Here is a 23,361-nt window from a genome sequence, read left to right as displayed (position 1 = left end):
ACCAAGTCAGGCCATGAAACATCTCCAGGAAAACCACCCAGCTTGGAGAACACCAAGGACCCCATAATTCTTCTCTTCCTCCTTCCTCCTTCTAGCACTGATGATGTTCCCTAGTTGGGTCATGAAACGTCTGCAAAAAAAACCCCAGCCAAGCTCAGAGAGCACCAAGGACCCCACAGTCCTCCCCCTCCCTCCCCTTCCTTCCTTCCTTCCTTCCTTCCTTCCTTCCTTCCTTCCTCTTCCTCCTCCTCGCAAACTCCCATCCCTTCTAGCATTGATGATGTTACCTAGTTGGGTCATGAAACGTCTGCAAAAAAAAAAAAAAACAGCGAAGCTCAAGAGAGCCCCAAGCACCCCACAATTCAACCCTAGAAATTATTCTCTCCCATTTGTTAAAAAATCCAATGGGCTCTTTGTCTAACCGACTCCCAAGTTTGCGCCAGATATGTCATCCTCCCACCTCCAGCTCCGCCAACAGCCGAAAAGAACGTTAACTCTCTGGAGATGCTTAATGCATAATTATTAGAATTTTTGTTCTTACTCCTTCCCCCCACGCCCCCCACAAGCCACACATTTGTATCTATAGTTACAAGCAGTTCTGAATCTTAACCAGGAAATCGAATGACACGTGCAACCGCCAAGCCAAATGCCCCTCGCGCGCGCACACACGCACGCACACGCTGTGTGTGACCCAGGAGCCATCCAACTCTGCTGCACTTCGATTCCCACAGTCCCGTCCCCCCCGCCCCTCCTGGCCAACATGGGCGTGGCTCTCCTGGCTGGGGGAATGTCGGGTCTTGAACGCCCATACTTTGGATTGCAAAAAAGGCCACCCTCGATGCTTCGTGCTTCTGTCGATAAGGGAGAATATTTGTAGCTCAGGGGTCCTTGAAAAGAGGGGTGCTTGGTGCTCTTCTGAGCTTGGTGGGTTTTTATTGCAGACGTTTCGTGACCCAACTAGGTAACATCATCAGTGCTAGCTGACAGTCCTCCTCCTCTTCCTCCCTGTAAACCCCACTCCCTTCTAGCATTGATGATGTAATTTAGTTGGCTCTTGAAACATCTGCAAGAAAAACACCAAACTCAGACAGCACCAAGGACCCCACAGTCGTCCTCCTCCTCCTCCTCCTCCTCCTCCATCATCCCCACTCCCTTCTAGCACTGATGGCGTGACCTAGTTGGGTCATGAAATGTCTGGAAGAAAACCACCAAGCTCAGAGAGCACCAAGGACCCCACAGTTGTCCTCCTTTTCCTCTTCCTCTTCCTCCTTTTCCTTCTCCTTTCCTCCTCCTTTCCTCCTCCTCGATCCCCACTCCCTTCTAGCACTGATGACGTGACCTCGTTGGGTAACGAAACGTCTGCAAGAAACCAACCAAGCTTGGAGAGCGCCCAAGGGCCCCTCACTGGTAACTTAAGATATACCGCACGCAAACGTCGCTCGACGACTTCGATGAACGGCTCTCCCCGCCCCTTCCGACGGGTTCAACCTACCAAGATCACCCCCAGGCTCCAGAGATCGCAAGACTCGTCGTAACCCCCGTCCTGGAAAAGTTCAGGGGCCGCGTACTGGAGGGTGAAGCAGGGGGTCTGCATGGGCTGCGAGTTCTGAGGGCAGAGGCGGGCAAAGCCGAAGTCGATCACCTTCACGGGAGCGCCCTCCGACTCGTCTGCGTAGAGAATATTCTAGGAGCAAAGTCACAAGGCAATTACAGGATAATCCTCGAACTTACGACAGTTCACTGAGCGACCGAAGTTGCGACAGCGCTGAAAAAAAAGGGACCTATGGCTGTTTTTCACACTTAACGACCGTTGGCAGCATCCCTTCGGTCGCGTGATTTATATTCGGCAACTGATTCGCATTTGCAACAGTCATAACCCTGGGGTCACGCGGTCCCTTTTTGCGGCCTTCCGACAAGCAAAGTCAGCGGGAGAAGCCGGATTCACTTAACAACCGTGTGACTACCTTAACGGCTGCGGTGATTTGCGAAACGCACGGGGCAAGGGAAGTCGTAAAATGGGACAAAACTCGCTTAAGAAATTTCTCCCTTAGCGACATAAGCTCCATCGCAGTCGTAAATCCTTGTATTGTTAATCCTTGAGCGCTAAATTGGGGGATTTTTGTGGCTTGCCCTATGGGTTTAAACATGGTTTGTTGCAACATGGTTAACTGATCCAGGCATAGTTTGCAGTCTTCTCAGGATACGCTCGTAACTCTGTAAAGTTGGCTTCCAAATATTGCCTTGATATGATTTACTTGCTATGGAAAGTTTTAAATTTTGTTTTTTTAAACAAAACTAGAATTATACATTTCAAAATAACAACAGCTCATTTTCAATATATTGGCCTTCTCGCAACTTTTATCAAACATTCATTCACTGCATTTCAGATCGTATTTAACCATTCCTGATCCCGAAACCAGCGATAGACATTTTATCCCAAAAAACACAAGAAAATAAAGACATTGGTGAGCCGCGGTGGTGCAGTGGTTAGAGTGCAGTACTGCCGGCTGCTTCTGCTGCCTGCCGGCTGCCTGCAATTTGGCAGTTCAGATCTCGCCAGGCTCCAGGTTGACTCAGCCTCCCGTCCTTCCGCGGTCAGTAAAACGAGCCTAAGTGCTATCGCTATTGCTACCTTGCAATTTGACTTTCAAGCAAATAGAAAAAGGGGGGGAAAAAAAGTGGGTCAGGTTGAAAACAGAAAACTTCTATCAATGCAATTTTGGGGTTCTTTCTCCAAGTGGCTTCCCTGGGAACACAGCCTCCCCCTTTTCCTAGCGTACCTCGGGCTTGAGGTCCCGATGCACCACGCCCGAGTCGTGCATAAAACTGACGGCGGAGACCAAGCTGCGCATGATCTGGCTGGCTTCCGACTCGCTGAAGTGCTGTTTCTTCTTGATGCGGTCCAGGAGTTCTCCGCCCTTCAGCAATTCCGTCACCAAGTACGTGTGATACTACGGACGAGGAAGGACAAAAAGGGACAAAACTTATCCAATTGGCTGCTCGACACCTTGAAGACATGGATAATTCTGTCCCGTTCCTCATCATTGGTTTAGTACTCGACGTGCAATCTTTGTCAGTGTCAGCTGCCTTGTGGCTCACTCTATTAGGAGCCTCCAAAATTTTGGACCTCAGGGATCACCAAACTCATAATTTTAAATCCTGCAGACCAGAGATCCTGGGAAAATCCCCCCAAAAAAATGTCTGCAGGAAAATCCCCCACCCCGTTTTCCTACTGATCGATCGTTCTTTATTTGGGATCGCAGGATACCATCTCCAGCTGCGTTCTCAGGGAGGGAGAGAGAGAGACTTTTGGCTTCATGCAAGGAAAACAGCAGAAGCAGCAGAAGTCTTTCTTTCTCTCCCACAAACTCTGCCAGAAATGAGTCTTTGCCGGCGCAGCCTCTTGGAGCAGGAGGCCTTGCAGGGTCCCAAAGACTCATTTCTGGCGGAGTTTGGGGGAGAGAAAAAAAGACTTTGGCTGCTTTCCTTGCGTGCAGCCCAAAGCAGAAGAAGAAAGAAGCGGAAAGAAGCAGCCCATGGCCAGGCCAGGCGTGTGGGATGAGTGGGACAAGTTCCCCCTTCTGCCCTTTCCGTCTTCCCCTCGCTACCTCATGTTGTTCGCAATGCAAGCGACGCAAGCCTTGTTTTCTCACGTAGCCTGCATTAATTGCTTTGATGGGTGCTTTGGGGGTAACATTTCTCTGCGGACCACCAACATTTTCTCGCAGACCACCCGGGGTCCTCGGCAACCACTGCCCTACACCATTTCTGACAAATGGCAGTCCAGCCTCTCGAACGTTTCAAGTGACGAAGCCTTAACCAGGTTGGGGGTCTCGGGAGGCTGCCTCTCCCAAGAATGAGGCTCCTCACCTGGTCGTGGTGAACGTCGTGAAGCTTGACGATGTTCGGGTGAGTTTCGCAGATCTGCAAAGCCGCCACCTCTCGCTGGGTGTTGACTTCCATCCTGAACCGGGGGAAAAGGAGGAGAAAGATGTCACCTGTCCCATCACAGCCCATTCCACAACTATAAAGTCCGTTTCCCCCCGCATTTCTTTGCCTTTGCAATCCATCAGCCTCTGTTTTCGGCGTAGCGCCAGTTTTAATTTAGCAACAGCCTCTTCAGCTAGCTTAGCAGCACCTCTGACCTGACCTCCCTACCCAAAGTGGGATATCTTAATTTCAGGGATTCGAACACAAGCCCGATGAGGAGCGAAAAAGTTTTCTCGGTCTTCCCACGCCACGCGTCGTGTTCTCATTGAAGCGACAGGACTGAAAATGGATTTTTCCCTTGCTAGATGATATTAATAACCCAGGCCGCCCACTTAAATCTGGCTCAAGATTTGACTGAGCCGTTAGCAGTATAGACCAATTTCAGCTGTTGCAGGCTTGAATAAGCAAAACACCAGTTAGGGCCTTTGTCCCTTTAAAAGGCGGAGCGTTAGAAGACGCTTCCGATTGGCTGCTTCCATAGGTCCCTCCTGATTGGCTGAGGCCATGTGTATAAATGCCCCTGCTCACAGCTTCCCTGGGGCATTTTGCGTGCTGCATCCAAGCGGGAGTTTCTGGGTCAGAAATCCGAAATCGACTCAGCATAAAAAGAACCAAAATTAAAATAAAATAAATAATAAATACAATAAAGATCTATAAAATAAAATATGAATTAAAGATAAAATATGAAATGCAAAATAAAGATAAAATATGAAATATAAAATAAAGATAATATAAAATAAATTATAAAATAATAATAAAATATAAAATAAAATAGAACTTTCTGGATGGAAGAGGCTAGCTAAGGGGCAAAACACCCTTTGGAGAAAAGAAATAAAAGTTTATTTTATATTATTTGTAATCTACCTTTTGCTGATGATTTTGACCGCAAATTCTGTCCCGTTTTGTCGATGTCGGCAACGGCGGCAGACAGAGAAGCTTCCCTCGCCTAGGGGAGGCTCCACCAAGTCCATCTCGTATTTTTGGAAGAATGAAGAATCCTGAGAGAGAGAAAGGAGAGAGAAGGAGGGAGTTAGCAAGTGAGAATGGGGATCCTTGCCCTTCGCATTGCAAGTAGAATCACTTAATTTGGCTTCTAAATGACCTCAAATGCATACAAACTCTGTGGATCCAATTAACACCTGGCCTATCATGAAAACTTTTGACTTTCAACTTCCTGGCAGGAACCTGGTGATTTTCTATAGGTAGTCCTTGAATTACGACCATAATTCACTCCAAAGTTACAGTCACAAGCCCTGGCAGCCATTAAGCAGGTTATAAAGTCGAATGGGGGTGTCAGATTCCCTTAACGACCACCCTATTAACAACTGTGGTGATTCACTTAACGGTGGCACAAAAGCTCGTAAAATGAGGCAAAATTCACTTAGCCGACGTTTCACTTAGCACCACAAAAATTTGGGGCTCAACCGTGGTCATAACTCGAGGACTACCTGTACTTCAATAAGACCCGGGAAACTTCAGATATCCCCATTGCAGTGTTCGAAGCGAGTTGTGTGAACCCGGCCCCTCTGGTTTGTAAGCCAGGAATTTCATTGTCATATTTCATCGTTCAGCATTTGCACCAAGACAAATTCCTTGTGTGTCCAATCACACTTGGCCAATAAAGAATTCTATCTATCTATACATTGAGCGGTTCCACCATCCGCAAAATTTGCCCCACTTGTTCAGGAAGGATCCCAGCAATTGCCCTAATTGAATCATGATTCTCGAGCCAAACTTCAAAAACCTGCATTTAGAGGCAACATACTGGCACTTCCCTATATGAAGCCAACTCTGGCATACGTCATTTCCTGTGACCCTGTTTCCCCCCCCTCCCCCCTGAGGGTCTTATAAACCAGGTTCTCCAATTGAGCACCTTCATGGGCTGGGTGTCATCATTCACATTCTCCAATTAAATATATTCGCGGGCAAAAGCTCTGGTATTTTAGTTACAATCTTTTAAAGAGAAGAGTTGGAATGTGCTTTTGCTTCCAAACTGCTGCACTGCTCTTCCAAATTTCCTCCCCCCTTTTTTTTTTTTAATGGCAACTACTAAAACAGGCCTAGGAATGTTTTATGAGTTGACATCACTCTCCTACGGCTTCCTGCTCCTCCTTCCGAGGACAGTTTCCCCCCTTACCTTCATCATGGCACTGCGGGCCACCGCAGATCTTCCGGGACGCTCTCCGTCGTACGCTGCCTCAAGTACGTCAGCAGTCACAGCATTACGGTTGAAGAGGATTGACGGGGCAATGAAAGAATATCCCTTTTGGAAAGAAAAAACAGGAAGAGCATTGCAATCACAGCCTCAGAGAGAAATGTGGGAATTAAAACACGTCTAGCCTAAGGAAGGGAAGAATTGGGTGATATGAGAGCTGTTGTCATGCCCTTGGTAGAGTTGGACTCTAAGGGAGAGGAGGAACAGCAGACCCCTGGAGGTGTGGCTCCAGAGGTTGTGGAGGAGGCTGGGGAAGGGCAGAAGCCGGCTGGGCAGTCAGAGGCCCATCCCCTCTGCGTCCTAGGGCATGCAGGGAGGAATGGAGAAGGAAGCAACTTGGTTTATGAGAGAGGAAGCGGCCATGATCTCCCTCAATGGTTGCAGCTGGGGAGAATAGTATATGAGAGAGACGGTTAAAACACAGGGTTGCCAGAAGCAAAGTGTGTTTTATCTTGGGCTGAAGTTATCTTGGTTGGCGTCCTTCCAACAGAAGTTGATAATTACTTATCCTGATCGTTGTGGATATTCCTTCATTGTAGTTTGTTGGGGTTTTTTCTTTCACCTTTATCTGCTCATTAAGTTCGGACTGTATTGCTTTCCTTTGAAGGCTATTTTTGAGTACGTTTAATTCCAGCTGAGAATTATTAAACAGTCCAAGTTGGAGGCATTAAAGGACATTTGTTTACGTTTTGGATTTTGTTACGTTTGTGTTACACTCCGGGTTATCACACTGTCTTCCAATATCTGAGGGGCTGCCCCAAAGAAGAGGAGGGGGTCGACCTATTTTGGAGTCCAAAGCACCAGAAGGCAGGACAAGAAACAATGGAGGGAAATTAATCAAAGGGAGAAGCAACCTGGAACTCAGGAGGAACTTCCTGCCTAAGCCGGGGGTTGGACTAGAAGACCTCCAAAGTCCCTTCCAACTCTTATTATTCTGTATTCTGATTTACACAAGATCAGCAAGCACAAAGTTGACATCCAGGCATGAATCTTCCATCTCTTTACCCACCACCATTATATATTTTTCTGACCCACTCACCTTTCGTTGGGGGAATCAAAATTTGTTGGGGGGATCGAGCGCCCGAATTTTGATCACATGACCCGAGGATGCTTCAGTGGGTTTATAAGTCACTTTTTTTGAGGACCTGCTTGTAACTTTGAATGGTTGTTAAGTCGAGGATTGCCCCTCTTGGCGTTCTCGCACAGGAGGTGAGCAGTCAAGCATCTCTTCATGAACTATTAAGAGCACCCCGTACTTGGGGTGTCATTTCACCTAAAAGACCCCTGAAATTTCAGCCCAGCCTGCAAGAGATCTACCCACCGTTTGCTGGCCGGTTGCTAAGGAAAAGGAGGAAGTTTGAGGGAACATTTTGAAATTTGCCAAGCCCTCCCAAAAAATCTAGTCCTCCAAGATGGGGGGAAAAAAAAACCCCTATTTTTATTCTGTTCCTCCGTCTTCACAGATGAGTAAGTTTGTGCAGGGCACTTCCTGAAATGATTTAGATCGTGAAAGAAAGAAAAAAAAAACGGCCCCATTTGGTTTCAAAGCGAAAACCACAATTTTTCTGGCCTTTTTTTTTAACCTCTCGGAAAGATCTTTTCAAAAGCCCTCCGATCACTTCCCTTCTCCCTGCGGCTTATGTTCATTCAATCCTCCCATGTCCAAGTTCTTTGAGGCCCCTTGTCCAGCAAGTCTGAGTACGTAGAGCAATCCAAAGCAGCGAAATGACAATTTGGGCCGCTTCATTTTAATGTTACCGCCTTGAACTTACACGTCCCAAGGTGCCTGCTCTGGGACTCGAGGTCTGAGAATATTAGCCTGTCATTTTCCCTACCCTTAAAAGTTTATTTTGCCACGAATATTATTACCAATATAACATAATTGATGGGATTAACAGACTAACAACAGATTGTTGCAAATATTAAAACCTTTTCACAAACGCTTGCAATGAACCCTATCCAATGACAGAGAGTCTTCGAATTACGACTGCCTGCCTATTATAGTTTTAATGACACCCAATTTTATGATGCTTTTTGCGTTGGCTGTTAAGTGAACCCAAGTAGTCATAACGGTGAATGCTGCAGTGGTTAAACGAGCCCATTATTTGGTAGTTTTGCCAAGTTTTGCTGTAGTTTTGTTAAGTTTTGCCTTACTAAGTGCTGGTGTTTTTTGTTTTTTTTTAAAAGAATACCATCATAAAATGAGGTCAGCCATCTTCAATACCTAAGGAAATATGGCATTTTGGGGGGCGGACGCACCTGGAAGACACGGTCTAGGCTGGGAGGGGTCCCAGCTGGAGAGTAGATGGGCTCCAAGCTGGTGAATTCTTCGGCAAAATTTCGCACGTCCAACTCGTGGCGGATGAGGGGTTTAAACGGCGGCCTGACCCGGCGCGCTGCTAGTTCAACCCAGTCCAGAGCCTGGAGTGGGGGTGGGGGGAAATATTGGGGAGAAGATATAACTAGGGTGCAAAGATAAAAAGCAGCTCAGTTGTTTCCCGACCTCAGCAATTTCAAGACGGGTGGACTTCGACTCCCAGAATTCCCCAGCTAACATGCTTGAAGATGAGTGAACTTTGACTCCCAAAACTCTTGACTGGAGGATTCTGGGAGCTGAAGTCCGCCCACCTTCAAAGTCCCTGAGGTTAGCGATCCCTGCTCTAAATAAAAATAAAACCCCAACCAAGCACAACAAAAGCAGGCGTTGTGCAGTGACAATCACTTCTTCCAATCCTTTGCGTGCACAATTTTCTGGGAAAAGCTGATCAGATATCAACCCTGCTCAGCACCTCAAAGGCGGGCGTAGGACCCGCCAACCTTACCCTGAAGAAGGGGTGCTCTTTAATCTCCTGGGCCCCCGTCGGGCCGGAGCCCAGGCGTTTCTTGGGGTCTTTGCACAGGAGCTTCTGCAGCAGGTCGCGGGCCTCGTGGCCGATGAGTGACGGGAAGGGTGGGCTGCACTTCAGGATCCGTCTAGAATAGCAACAGCAACAGCCCTTAGATACCACTTTACAGCCCTCTCTAAGCAGTTTACAGAGTCAAATGAGTCCTCATTTTAATGACTTCGGAAGGACAGATGGCTGAGTCAACATTAAGCCGGCCAGGATCAAACTTCCTGGCTGTGGGCAGAATTAGCCTGCAATAGTGTATTTTAACTCCTGTGAGGGAAGGGAAGGGAAGGGAAGGGAAAGGAAGGAAGGAAAGGAAGGAAGGAAGGAAGGAAGGAAGGAAGGGGAAGGAAGGAAGGAAGGAAGGAAAATAGCAATAGCACTTAGACTTATATATCACTTGCCAGTGCTTCACAGCCCTCTCTAAGCTGTTTACAGAGTCAGCCTCTTGCCTGCAACAATTTTGGGCCCTCACTTGACTGACCTCAGAAGGACGGGAGGCTGAGTCCGCCTTGAGCCTGGTGAGACTCAAACTGCCAAATTGCAGTCAGCCGGCAGTCGGCAGAAGTAGCCTGCAGTACCGCTCTCTAATCACTGTGCCGCCAAGGCTCAAGAAGTCAGAAACAGCAGGGGAAAAATCCCTTTTAGGTGTATAAAAATGTCCCCTCCTAGCCAGGCCTCTGTGCCTGGCCTGAATACGGACCTTCCGCTGGTCTGTTGATAGCCAGCAAGGAGTCACTGAAATATCACTTTTTATTATTATTTTTTTCATGGCTTTTGCTTGGATTATTATTTATTTTTCTCCCTGGGAATCAAACTACGTCTGTCGACTTCAAGCTCTCTCTCTCTCTCCCCTACTCCTTCCATCACTCCTGTATCTGGTTTGGTTTTGCCCCTCATTCCATTGGCTACCTGCCCCCCTCCCTGTCTCCCCCAAATCTTCCAGCTTCCCCCCCACCTCACCTGGAGACCTCCGCCTGCGAATTCTTCTCCCCTTCGAGCGTGAAAGGAGACGCGCCAGTCAGGAGTTCAAAAACCAGGATGCCCAAACTCCACCAGTCCACAGACTGCAAGGGGGGGTGGGGAGAAGAAGGCAACTCAGGACTGGTACAATACAGGGGGTCCTCGACTTACGAATGTCCGTTTAGCGACTGCTTGAAGTTCCAACAGCATTGAAAAAAAAAAAAGGGACGGACAGGCGGTCCTCACGCTTACGACTGACACGTCATCCTGATGGCCACATGATGAAAATTCGGGCAACCAGCCTGCATTTAGGATGGTTGCCGTGTTCTGGGATCGTGTGATTTCCCGCATTGGCGACCTTTTCTGCTGGCTTCCAACGATCAAAATTAACGGGTGGGGAATCTGGATTCACTTAACAACTGCGTCAGGATTCCGGTGTTACCCCCATTTAAATCATGAGTCTTGAGCCGAACGTCCAAAACTTAAGATTTATTAGGAGTAACCATGCCAACACTGCCTGGATGTAGCCGACTCTGAGACACATAATGCACTGTCGCCCTTGACCCTGGTTTTCCCCCCTCCCCTAATATAATCCATATTCTCCAATGGGACACAACCATAGCCCAGAGTCATCAATCATGTTCTCCAGTTAGAATTTTGCATGGCAGAAACTTCGGTCACCTAGTTACTATCTTTGAAAACATTTACGGAATGCACTTTCAGTTTGCAAGCTGTCACACTGCTCCCCCTCCTCCCTTTCTGTTGGCAACTCTAACAAGAGCATATAAATATAAATATAATATAATATAATATAAATATAAATGAACTGACAAACCATGTGATGCATTTAACAACTGGCAAAAGCAAGGCCATAAAATGGGGATGATTCACTTCACAGACTTAGCCATGTTAAATGCTGGTCCCGATTTTGGTCGTATGTCGAAGATTACTGTATTCTGCTCCCTTCCACTTGCTCCCCCTAAGGTATGCCTTCCCCTCTACTGGAAAAAAAGCTTTTCCACCGTGACTTTATCGAAAGCTTCTGCACAGACCCATTAATGCTGCCTCCTTTTTCCCCTCTGATACTTGAGAAACCTGCTTTCTGACCTCTGGCCATTCTGGCGGAGAATTTTATGCCAAGCATCTCACCTTCCCGTGTCCACTTTTGCTGCGTACAATCTCGGGGGCCATGTATTCGATGGTGCCGCAAAACGAGAAGGTCCGTTCTTTCTGTGGCAAGGGGAAAGGAAAAGAAAAGGAAAAGAGAGAGAGAGAGAGAGAGAGAGAGAGAGAGAGAGAGAGAGAGAGAGAGAGAGAAAGAAAGAAAGAAAGAAAGAAAGAAAGAAAGAAAGAAAGAAAGAAAGAAAGAGGGAGGGAGGGAGGGAGGGAGGGAGGGAGGGAGGGAGGGAGGGAGGAGGGAGAAAAAGAAAGAGAAAGAAAGAGGAAGGAGAAGAAAGAAAAGAAAGGGAAAAAGAAAAAGGAGAAAGAAAGTAAAGAAAGAGAAAGAAAGAAAGAAAGAAAGAAAGAAAGAAAGAAAGAAAAAAGAAGATGAAGAAAGAAAAAAAGGTAAAGAAAGGAATGAAGGGAAAAAAGAAAGGAAAAGAAAGGAATGAAGGGGGAAAAGAAAGGAGAAAGAAAGAAAGAAGAGGAAGGAAGGAGAGAGACAAAGAAAAAAGAGGAAGGGAAAAAATTAAAAAAGGAAGGAAGAAAGAAAGAAAGAAAGAAAGAAAGAAAGAAAGAAAGAAAGAAAGAAAGAAAGAGGAAGGAAGGAAAAGAAACAGAAAAAGAAGAAGGAAGAGGAGAAAAAGGAAGGAAGGAATAGAAACAAAAAGAAAAAAAGGAAGGGGAGAGAAAGAGAAGAAAGGGAGGAAGGAAGGAAAAATGAGTTTCGATGACAATCAGTAAAGAGTCACATTTTCTGGAAGACTGAAGAAGAGAAGAAACCAGCAACCAGATCAGAACTGAGAGGATTATCTAGTCAAGGGCTCTCTAAATTTGGCAACTTGGAGATTTCAGCTCCCAGAATTCCTTAGCCAGCCCTGGGGGATCCTGGGAATTGAAGTCCACAGCCTCCTCTAAATTTCTGGCAAAAACTAGCCGCTACTCTCTGGAGCTGATTCTCCGAGCAATGCTGGTCTCCCCTCCGAAGACTCAATTCCCAAACCCCCGCCCATTACTACTCCCTTCCGTCTAAGCCGGGGGGGTCCCCAAACTTGGCCAACTTTAAGACAAGTGGAGTTCAACTCCCAGAAGTTGAAGTCCACCCATCTTAAAGTTGGACAAGTTTGGAGACACACACACACCCCTCCCGGCCTAAACTCCGATCCCTGGAACCAGAACAACCAACCGATGCCGTTAGGGGAAGATGGGAGCTTTCCAAACTCACATCCTCCGTCACAAATTCCTTGCTCAGGCCGAAGTCGGTCAGCACCACGTGCCCCTCGTTGTCGAGCAGGATGTTCTCCAGCTTCACGTCCCGATAAATGATGCCAAGCTGAGGAACGAGAAAGGCAACCCCCTTGGCCCCTGGTGCCAACAAAAACCACAATCGTCTGACGGTGGAATTCATGAAGCAACGCGGGGTTTATAATGGGGTTGTTAGATGAATCACCCACGGTCCTTAAGTGAGACATCATATGACCCCGACTCTGCAACATTCCCTGCCGGCTTCCCCCGTTCGGTTCTCGGAAGCTGGCTTCAAAGGTCAGAAATGGTGATCGACGTGATCCAAGGCCGCTGTTATAATTGTACGGCTTTTGCCAAGCACTCAAATCACAGCGCCGTGCGGGGAGGTGTCATAAATTGGAGGGTCATCAATTTGAGGACCGGCCATAAGCCTCTTTTACCCCCCCACCTCCCAGTGCTGTCATCACTTCAAACAGCCAAGAAACGAACGGTCGTAACTCAAGGACTACTTGCCATAAAATTTTAATGGCTGCATCTTGCAGCAGGAACTTTGGCATGTGAAACTTATCCAAGCCAACATTCCCTATCAATGCTGGCTTAGAGGAATCAAGTTCAAGTTAAAGGAATCTATTCCACTCTACATTCTATACTCTATTCTATTATTCTACATTCTATATTCTAGTCTACATTTTATTCTACATTCTACATTCCATATTCTGTTCTATTCTACATTTTGTACTCTATTCTATTCCTTGTTCTGTTCTATTCTATTCCATTCCATTCTCCTTCCTCCTCTGTTCTATTCTACTCTATACTCTACTCCTATTCTATTCTACTTTACACTACTCTACACTCTACTCCTATTTTACTCTACTCTACACTCTACTCCTATTCTACTCCTATTCTATTCTATTCTACTTTACACTACTCTACTCTACACTCTACTTACACTACTCCTATTCTACTCTACTCTACTCTACACTCTATTCTACTCCTATTCTATTCTATTCTACTTTACACTACTCTACTCTCTACTTACACTACTCCTATTCTACTCTACTCTACACTCTATTCTACTCCTATTCTATTCTACTCTACTTTACACTCTACTGTATTCCTATTCTACTCCTGTTCTCCTCTCCTCTCCTCTCCTCTATTCTATTCTATTCTATTCTATTCTATTCTATTCTATTCTATTCTATTCTATTCTATTCTATTCTATTCTATTCTATTCTATTCCTATTCCTATTCCTATTCCTATTCCTATTCCTATTCCTATTCCTATTCTACATTTTATATTCTATCCTATTCCTATTCCTATCCTATCCTTTACTTCAGTGGAGACGGGCAGCCTAGACGATTTAAGAAACCAATAAATGAAAGAGTTCTCACCTTGTGAAGGTGCTCGAGCGCCAAAATGATCTCCCCGCTGTAAAACCGTACTTCATCCTCCGAGAAATGGTCCCGTTGGTACAAGTGGGTGAACAGCTCCCCCCCGCTCACGTAATCTGGGCAGGAAGCAGCGGGAGAGGCTCGGATCGAACCCTTAGCGCTGGCCAATGTCCTCCCCCCCTCCGACCCGCTTCCCAATCCCCCCCCTCCCATTTCTCCTCCAGCCCCGGTTCTCCCCACCTACCGAGAATCAGGTGGAGCTTCGAATCCGTCTGGAAGGCGTAATGCAGCGTCACGAGGAAAGGCGACTGGCGGACGTGCTCCAGGACAGTCCGTTCAGTGCGCGTATGCTCGGTTGTCTTGGCTTTGGCGACGATGGCCGCTTTGCGGAGCACTTTCATGGCGTACAGCTTGTTGGTGTCGTGGCCGGTTAGTTTACGGACCAGGAAGACCTTCCCGTAGGCTGAAGGGCAGAAGGAAGAGCAATAAAGGGGGCCGGGCTTAGCGGTCCTCGCTTTCCAACCATTCGTTTAGTGACCGAAGTTACGCCTGCACCGAAACCTAGCGACTTAGGACCGTCGTTCATACTGACGGCTGTTGCGCCATCCCCGTGGTCACGGGATCAAAATTAGGATGCTTGTCACCTGGCTCCTATTTATGACGGTCACAGTGTTAGTGGGGGTGTCTCCTTGTCAACTCATACAATATTTCCATGGTCTTTTTTTAGAGTTGCCAACAGAAAGGCGGGGGGGGGGAGGGGGTTTGAAAGAGCAGTGCAGCAGCTTGGAAATCGAAAGCGCATTCCATAAAAAGTTTTTCAAAGATAGTAACTAGGTGACTGAAGTTTCTGCCTTGCAAATATCTAACTGGAGAGTATGATGGATGCCTCTGAGCTATGGAGGTGTCCCATTGGAGAATAGGAATTATGATACACCCAGGCGGTGGAGGGAAAACCAGGGTCAAGGGTGACAATGAACGATGTGTCTCAGAGTCGGCTACACCCAGGCAGTGCCGGCATGGTTACTCCTAATAAATCCTTTTGAAGTTTTGGAAGTTTGGCTCGAGACTCGTGATTTAATTGAGGGTAACTGCCAGAATCCGGACAGTCCTTTTGCAAGCTTCTTGCAAGCAAAGTCAACAGCGAAGCCAGATTCACTTAACGACCCTGTTACTAAATCCTCAAATCAAATCCAACGTTTATTGTCAATGCACAGCATGCGTGCAATGGAATTGAAATGAAATTCAGCTTCACCGCGGCGGCAAGAAAGCTCGTCAAAGGGGCAAACTTCCCTTTTTAACAAAGCGTCTCGCGAGCAACGGAAATTTGGGGTTCAACGGGCAGTCGTAATTCGAGGACGGAGTGTATTTCATTTCCCTTCGAGCTCCGCTTTTTAAACCCTCTCCCTGAATCAGAGGGAAAAATAGCTGCAATTTTGAGGTTCTTAATGGGTTTTTTTTTCTTCCTCTCCCTTTGGTATAAAAAATGCTGTCTCTATCAATGAGGCAGGCAGAAAGAGAAAGGAATGCTTGCTAAAAAAAACAACAACAACCTTGTAAACATGGTTTACACTTACCTCCCGTCCCCAGGACTTTTAGCAGTTCGAAATTTTCCATCCCCACTTTCTCTTCATCGTGCCCAGTTAAATTTGCTACCAGGAGAAAGGGAGACAGGACACGCATGTGTTATCCCGCTGATAAAAGAATCCAAAATCCAGACTTTTTATCCCAGCCCATGTTCCGACCAAGGCTTCCCAGACCGTAATTACGCGCGCGCTCTTATTTTAAAAAACAAGTCTTGTTTTATTGCAACACCCTGGGAATTATTTTCATTCCCAGCCGGTAATGAAGCTCAAACAGCCCCTCGAGATAAGCACTCACTTTTCTTTTCCGTGAAGGGCTGCCAATAATAGAAGTATCAAATGAACTAGGAAAAAAAAAAAACCAATCGAAGTCCAAAGAGCTTCAAGAATGAATCTGAACCGAACGAACTACTTTGCTTCCTGCAAAGGTTTCTTCACCTTTGCCTGTCCCTTATAGGAGAGGCAATCATCTCCCAGCCTTACTCCCGAGTCGCCCCTTTTGTCTCAGCTGCTCTTGCCTTCTAGCAGCTCTGTGCATGCACGCACTGGGAACAGGCTCCCCTTGTTCCTCAGCCTCGCTGCTCCGGAGTCAGCACCCCACTCCCAGATGGTCTTGGCCCCATCTCTGAATCAGATGCAAGGACCCTCATCCAAGTCCTCTCCAGACTCCCGGACTGGTCCCCTTTCTTCCCCACTGTCTGATTCCGCTGCCGTCGAACCACAACAGCCCGAGAATTTAAACCCCAATTATATTCCATGTAAAAAAAAAAAAAAAAATCCTAACCTTGGAAGGACACACAGAGGTCATGTAGCCCAACCCTCTCCCATTTTTCAGGGCAGAATTGTCTCTGAACTCCCAGCCTGTGTTTGAGGACTAGAAATCTTTGCCAGTGTGATTTGGATCCAGTTTCTTTTTTCAGGCTGGCGCTGTGGTTCCAAGTAGCAGTCCCAGACTTCTCAGTCACAAGAAAATAATAATAATTTGACCATTCAAGAGATAAGTCCTCAAGGGAGCCCAGGGATAAGCAAAATAACCATTTGAAAGAAGGGGGGAGGGAAATGAAAATATTTAAGCGGGCAGCCCAGTTATCTCCTTTTATTCCCCTAAGCAGAAGAATTGGGTTGGATGATTTGAAAAGATGCCTTCAAGAGAATCGCGAAACCAAACATATCTGTTTCTTTTTAAAAGCAACATTTTATTTATTTAGGTATGAGAGGAGTGCCAAACCAGGGGGAATAGTAAGCTTTCAAAAGGAAGGGAAACCAAGTTTCCTAAAAAACAATACGAAAGCAAGCACTTAAGATGAAGAGAAGTGAATAGAATAGAGAGGAGAATGGAGAATAGAGTAGAATACAGAACAGAATAGAAAAGGGGAATAGAATAGAGAATAGAATAGAGAGTAGAATAGAGAGTAGAATAGAATAGAAAAGAGAAGAGAAAAGAAAAGAGAATAGAATATATAGAGTGGAACGGAATTGAATGGAATAGAATAGAATAGAAATTGGACTGGACTGGACTAGACTAGACTAGACTAGACTAGACTAGGGAATAGAATAGAATAAGGAATAGAATAGAATAGAATAGAATAGAATAGAATAGAATAGAATAGAATAGAATAGAATAGAATAGAATAGATTTTTTTATTGGCCAAGTGTGATTGGACACACAAGGAATTTGTCTCCAGAGCATAAGCTCTCGGTGTACATGCAAACAACAAAGTGACAGGTCATAGATAAATCAGTCATAGTTACAATAATTCATCATACGATACAAACAACAAGTGACAAAGATCAGTTTATCAACAACATCTAGTACCAGCCTCTTGAAAAAAAAAATCTAAAGTATGGATCTGCAGCAATTGACTGCTCAAATAACAATCGCCACAAATAACCTCAGTGCCGTTCTCCTGATATTCACGCCATTCCTAGTGAATGCTGATCAGAGCAGCCTATTCTGTACATCAAGTAAAAATAAATAAACACAATGGGCTCCCCCGCAACTTCCTCAAGTCCCCCAGCAATTCTCAACCTTTAGGGTCACAATAATTATCTAACTTTAACTGACTTTACTGGATTTAGAGACTACCCCTGATCGCCCAGCATGGGCGATTTGGCAGACTGTATTTATCATAAAGGCTCTTTATTTCAGCCTTCTGAGTCCTCACTAGTATTTTCCCCCCTGCACACTTGAGCTTCAACGTAATTTTTTAAAAGGTTAACTGCATCAGACCATCTTTTCCCCACCTAGTGCAGCCCTCTGACCCACTTCCCTGATTTATTAGATCGATTTTTTTGAACTAAATGGTCACACTCAGTTGTATCCCATGAGAGGCAGTGTTTCTCAACTCAGCAAGTTTACACTGTGTGGACTTCGACTCCCAGAATTCCCCAGGCAGCGTGCTTTAAAGATCATAACAGATAATCAGGGACCTTGTAGGTCATCTAGTCCAACCCCCTGCCCAAGCAGGAGACCCTACACCATTTTTGACAGATGGGAGTCTAATCTCTTCTTGAAAGCCTCCAGGGATGAAGCTCCCACAACTCCTGAAGACAACTTCTGTTCCATGGGTTGATTGTTCTCCCTGTCAGAAAGTTTCTCCTCATTTCCAAGTTAAATCTCTCCTCGTTCAGTTTCCATCCATTCTTCCTTGTCCGGCCTACAGGCGCTTTAGAAAATAGTTTGACCCCCTTCCTCCTCTCTGGGGCAGCCCCTCAAATATTGGAAGGCCGATATCCTGTCATCCCCTGATCCTTCTCTTCCCTAGATTAGCCAGCCCCAGATCCTGCAACCAGATGAGTGGACTTCAACTCCGAGAATTCCTCAGCTAGCACACACAAAACTATGTATGTGGCTGGTGAATTTTGAGAATTCATGCCGGCTGGTGGATTCTGGGAACTGAAGTCCACCAACTTTAAAGTTGCTGAGAGTGAGGAACTCCGGGGTAGGTTGATCCAGGACGTCCCAAGGGATCCCAGGGGCAATCTGTCAGGGCCTCCTCATCACTGAAACCTTTGCTCACGCACAAGTCACACCTCCCCACCCAATTTCCTGGGAGACACCCCGTTTCCAGGCAGGTGACTCACAGGTTAGCCAAGAGACAGACAAGCGGGCCCACACTTGCCCTGAAGCCTACCAGCCCAAAGGGCCTTTTTTTTCCATGCACAAACACGGCTCTTGCTTAAATCTTCCCGGCTGATGAGATCCCAAAGGGATCTGTGGGTTTTCCCCCACATATCCTTCTACTGCACATCAACTCAACTTCCCTGAGCGCCGCGCGCTTAAAATTAACTTTAAAAAACAAAAACAGGGCCCTTTTAAAACCATTCCCTTCTCCTTCGGGGTCTCTGGAGTAATCAATCATCCACGTTTAAAAGACAATCAGAAGACCCACGCAGGCAGCCCATTCTACGTGTGTGGGTACATGCATCATGGTTATCTGTCGAGAACGGAATGCAACGAAATTTTCCTTTTAACGTACGCCGATTAGTGTGCATTTAAAGTGACAATGAAGTTTTTTAATTCTATCCCACCCTACCTTGGCTGCTCTTTTCTCATTCTGATTTGCAAAAGTGGATTTATTTTTATTAAAAAAAAAAAAATGCTATCGAGGACACTGAAAGGAGAAAATCCCAAAGAAATTTCTTTCCTAATAATAAATAAATTAATTAAAAAAAAATTAAATTAATTTCCTAATTTTCATTCCGTAATCCATCTCTCCTACCAAACACCCGGCAAACACTTCTCACTAAACAAGTTCCTGTCCTTATGTCTTCTCGGGCGCGCTGTTCTCAAAAGTAGACTGCCCTGCTAGCTGGAGGCTCCATTTCTGACAAATGCAAATAGCATGTGTTATTTAAAACTTCCTTGGCTTAAAGGGCATGTTAAAAGTGTGTTTGGGCCTTATCGCTCTATGATCCAGATTTACGATAATGAAATCCTGGAAGTGTGGGGGGGGTGTTGATTGACAAGTGAGGCAAATGGGGAGGGGTTGGGGCTATGCCTTGTACCTACAGCTGGGTTCAGAAAACATGTGTAACCCAGACACCCAAAGATGAAGGCACTGCATTCACACAGGACATCAGTCTAACTAGGCTTTTGACAGCTTTTGACAGTCCACGCTAGGTGTGCTATTGGTCCATGTTTTTCACACTTGGCAACTTTGGGAGGTGTGTGTGTGTGTGTGTGTGTGTGTGTGTGTACGTACTTCAACTCCCAGAATCCCCCAGCCAGTGGTTGCCAAGTTTTGGAAAACATAGATCTATAGATGCTATATAGATGCTCCTAAAATCGGCCAGTGTTTTACAGGGGGTGCTTAAGTTTTCCAACAGGGAAATGGGGAAAAAAGGTGAGCTCCTTAATCTTCACCCCTTGGCAGCCGAAAGGAAAGGGGGGGGGGGCTGCCTTAAGTCTCGACCCCAACCCAATGGGGAGTGGGGGGGTTCCTTCCCCAGTTTGCACCAGCTCAACCCCCCCCCCCCCATTTAAAGCCAGGGGTGTCTCTTGCTCATCCTCGCAACCAGTTTAAAAGCGCTTTCACGTTAAGGGGGTTCAGATGCTGAAAGGCAGAGGGCGGGGGGCCCGTTGAGCCGTGTGAAGCAGCCCCCACTCCCGCCCCCAAAAACAGCCTTCTGCACCCCACCCCCCAAACCCCCGCACGCCGCCTCCCACCACCCACCTGGCTCCGCCTGCAGGCGCCGCGGCTGCTCGCTCGTTCTCTGCCGCCCACCCCCCAGCCCGCCCCCACGTGCCAATCCCGACGGGGGTGGGCTGGTGATTCAGAGGCACATATAACAACCTTCCCCCCCCACACACACACACGAGCCCCGGTTCCAGCTGGGCGGAGAGGCGGGGCTTGCATCCATTCAGGGGCGGGGCTTCCCCCACTTTGAAAAATAACACTCGGCCAGGCCTGGCCCCAGCGCCAGCCTCTTTTGCAAAGGGGTCGCCTGGCTAGCTTGTGGGGGGTCCCGGGGGTTGGCACTGCCAGGCAGCCTCCCCTCTCCCCTGTCTTTGCCCGGCTTCTGGGTTCCACTCCTGCTCTTGCAAAGCTGGGGGAAGAAGCAACTGGTGGCCCGCCGATCCCCGCATCTGGGGAGGGGGTAGTGGAGAGGGTTCCCCCCACCTTAACGACCCCTCCTGCGCTCTTGGCCAGGACAGCTTCCCAAGGGATGATGCGTCTCTGACAACAACCCCCCCACAAATATCTCTTCTGCTACTGTGACAGCCAGGGGCGCCTGATCCCCGGCTCGATCCCTTCCGATCCAGACCCCCTACCCCACCCCAACAAAGAAGGCTGCCCCCGGACCCCTCATTGGGCGTCTCGGCCCGCTCTCCTCCCTGCGCCCCGAACTCCGCGGGCCTCCTCCAGCAGATCGACGGGAGGGTGGGGGAGGAAGGGGGAAGGAAAGGGGGCATCCAGTTGTCACCCTGACATTTCAAACCCCCTCCCCGCCTCCTACCACCCACACCCCCTCCACCCCCTCGGGACCCCCTTTCCCCGAGCGTCCCGGCTTGGAGAGGTTCCAAGGGCGCGCGGTGCGCCCTAGGCGCGGCTGGCGTCTCCAAGGTCCCCTTTGCGCTCCAGCAAAGGGGGAAGAGAGGAGACCCTCCCGGGGGGGATCCCCGCCGCCCCCCACCCTCGATCTCGGGGTACCGTTGGTCAGGGGCAGCTCCACCGTCTCCTCCTCGGTGCCGTCCTCCATGGCCGAGCCGTCTCCCTCCTCTTCCTCCTCCTCCTCCTCCTTCCTTCCTCGCCTGTCTAGCGCTGCCTCCGCTCGCCTTACATGCTGCGGGCCGCACGCGCTTCCTGGTGCAGCGTCTCCTTCTCCTTCTCCTTCTCCTTCTTCTTCTTCTCCAGGCCTGAGTCAAGAGGCAGGAATGCGGGAGCCCGGGCGAGAGGAGGAGAGAAAGCGCAGGCAAAAAAAATAATAATAATAAAATAAAATGCGGAGATCCGCCCCGGGGAGGGCTACGGGACCCCTTCCTCCCACCCACCCACTCCCCGAAAGTTGCCTGCGGTTGGAGAGGCAAAAAGGGCGCAGCGCCGGGTTCCTAGAAGCCCCCCCCGTCCTCCTCTTCGCCAGCGCCGCAGGTTTTGGGGGGCAGTCGGAGCGCTTGTTTTTTTCTTCTCCCCTTTCCCGTTTGCAGCCCCCCCCTTCTTTCCTCGGTATGGGCGGGGGGAAGGACAGTTTTGGGCCGCCAAGGGTCTTGCTTGACCCCTGGAAACCGGCACAGCTATTTTCCTTCGGGATCTAGAATATGTTTGTAGAATATTAGAGTTGGAAGTGGGGGTCCCTGGGAGGTCTTCTAGTCCAACCCCTTGCTGGCAAACAGTGGCTTGTGTCTCTTTGAAATCCTTCAGTGAGGAAGCGGGGTATTAGTCAGAGAAGGTTGGGGAGGGGGGGGTTGCTGATTTGGGGAGGGGGCTGCCCCCAGAATCCTCTTTTCTGGGGAACTTAGGAGGGTGCAAAATGATCTGTTTTCATTCCCGATGCCCCCTAACCCTTCCTGCCCTCGGATGCCCACACCTGAAAATCTGGTTTATGCAGGAAAATAAAAAAGCAAGCCCACCAGACAAGTTAAGCTACAACCTGGTGAAACTGTCAGGCCAGAGAAAGCCAGTGGGGGAGGAAGTGGGGGGTGGGGGGGATATTTTGGATGAGGAGAGCCAGGCGCACAAATGAAATTAATCGATCCCTGGAACGATCCTGAAATTCCAGTCGATTTCCATAGGTGGGTTGTCTGTTTTTCTGGAGGCTTGCAGAAAGCTTTATTGGTGTAGAGGTGGCTCTGTTCTGCATTCCCAAATATTATGATAAATAACGATTACTGTAGCCTAGGGATGAAATGCAGGGGCCTTGCTTACTCTCTGAGCTTGGTGGTTTTCTTGCAGACGTTTCGTTGCCCAACTAGGTAGCATCATCAGTGCTAGAACGGAGTGGGGTTTGTAGAGAGGAGGAGGAGGAAGACTTGGGGGCGGGGTTGTCCTTGATGCTCTCTGAGCTTGGTGGTTTTCTTACAGACGTTTCATGACCCAAACTAGGTAACATCATCAGTGCTACTGGGGTTTGCTGCAAATCTTCCTTGTAGCACTGATAATGTTGCCTAGTTTGGTAAACAAACATCTGCAAGAAAACCACCAAGTTCTAATCCCGCCTCTCTCATGAAAGCCAGCTGGGTGACCGTGCGCCAATCACCAGAAGACGGTGAGTTCTAGTCCTGCTTTCACCATGAAAGCCGGCTGGATTACCAGGGGACTCTGAGTTCAAGTCCCACCTTAGCCACAAAAGCTGGCCAGGTGACTTGGGGCCAATTCCCAGGACACTGTATGTTCTAGTCCTGCCTTAGGTGTGAAAGCCAATTGGATGACTTTAGGCCAATCACTTATCTCAGCCCAATCCACTTCACAGGGTTGTGGTTGGAGGTGGAAGGCGCGTTGGATATGTTTCTTGCGCGTTGGATACGTTTCGTGACTTGTAAAAATAATTGAGGTGGGATACAAATTTAAAAAATAAGATGAAATAAATTTCCGGCAAAGTCACCCTACCAAAAGTTTGGGAAGAATTCACTGTCAAACCCCAGATGCTTGGACAATTTGATCATCTCACTTTCAGGGCAAAATAAAGAATAAATAGGATAGAATAAAATACAGAATAGGAATAGAATAAGGAATGGAATAGGAATAGGAATAGAATAGAATAGAACAGAATTCAGAATGGAATGGAACGGAACGGAACGGAACGGAACGGAACGGAACGGAACGGAACGGAACAGAACAGAACAGAACAGGAATAGGAATAGGAATAGAGAATGGAATGGAAGAGAGAAGAGAAGAGAAAGAATAAAGTAGAGTAGAGTAGAATGGAAGGGAAGAGAAGAGAAAAGAAAAAAGAGTAGAGTAGAATAGAATAGAATAGAATAGAATAG

The 23,361-nt window shown here is 47.5% G+C and overlaps 1 protein-coding gene across 1 annotated transcript in view; it reads right to left on the bottom strand.

Annotated features, from left to right (window-relative positions):
• RPS6KA4 (ribosomal protein S6 kinase A4) overlaps positions 1 to 21,258 on the bottom strand; it is a 28,673-nt gene extending 7,415 nt beyond the window's left edge. Inside the window, 14 exon segments of the mRNA XM_087913784.1 lie at positions 1,493 to 1,684; positions 2,781 to 2,951; positions 3,871 to 3,964; positions 4,855 to 4,988; positions 6,128 to 6,253; positions 8,465 to 8,626; positions 9,028 to 9,178; positions 10,057 to 10,160; positions 11,206 to 11,286; positions 12,443 to 12,550; positions 13,855 to 13,970; positions 14,099 to 14,317; positions 15,429 to 15,503; positions 21,089 to 21,258. Of these exon segments, the coding sequence (XP_087769910.1) occupies positions 1,493 to 1,684; positions 2,781 to 2,951; positions 3,871 to 3,964; positions 4,855 to 4,988; positions 6,128 to 6,253; positions 8,465 to 8,626; positions 9,028 to 9,178; positions 10,057 to 10,160; positions 11,206 to 11,286; positions 12,443 to 12,550; positions 13,855 to 13,970; positions 14,099 to 14,317; positions 15,429 to 15,503; positions 21,089 to 21,137 (1,782 nt within the window). The 5' untranslated portion in view covers positions 21,138 to 21,258.
• Positions 21,259 to 23,361: the final 2,103 nt, after the last annotated feature.

Source organism: Pseudonaja textilis, chromosome 16 (assembly GCF_049901715.1).
Source record: "Pseudonaja textilis isolate UNSWEBS1 chromosome 16, rPseTex1.2, whole genome shotgun sequence".
Lineage (NCBI taxonomy): Eukaryota > Metazoa > Chordata > Lepidosauria > Squamata > Elapidae > Pseudonaja > Pseudonaja textilis.
Note: the sequence above shows the minus strand (reverse complement) of the source record. Positions and strands in the feature narration are given on the sequence as shown.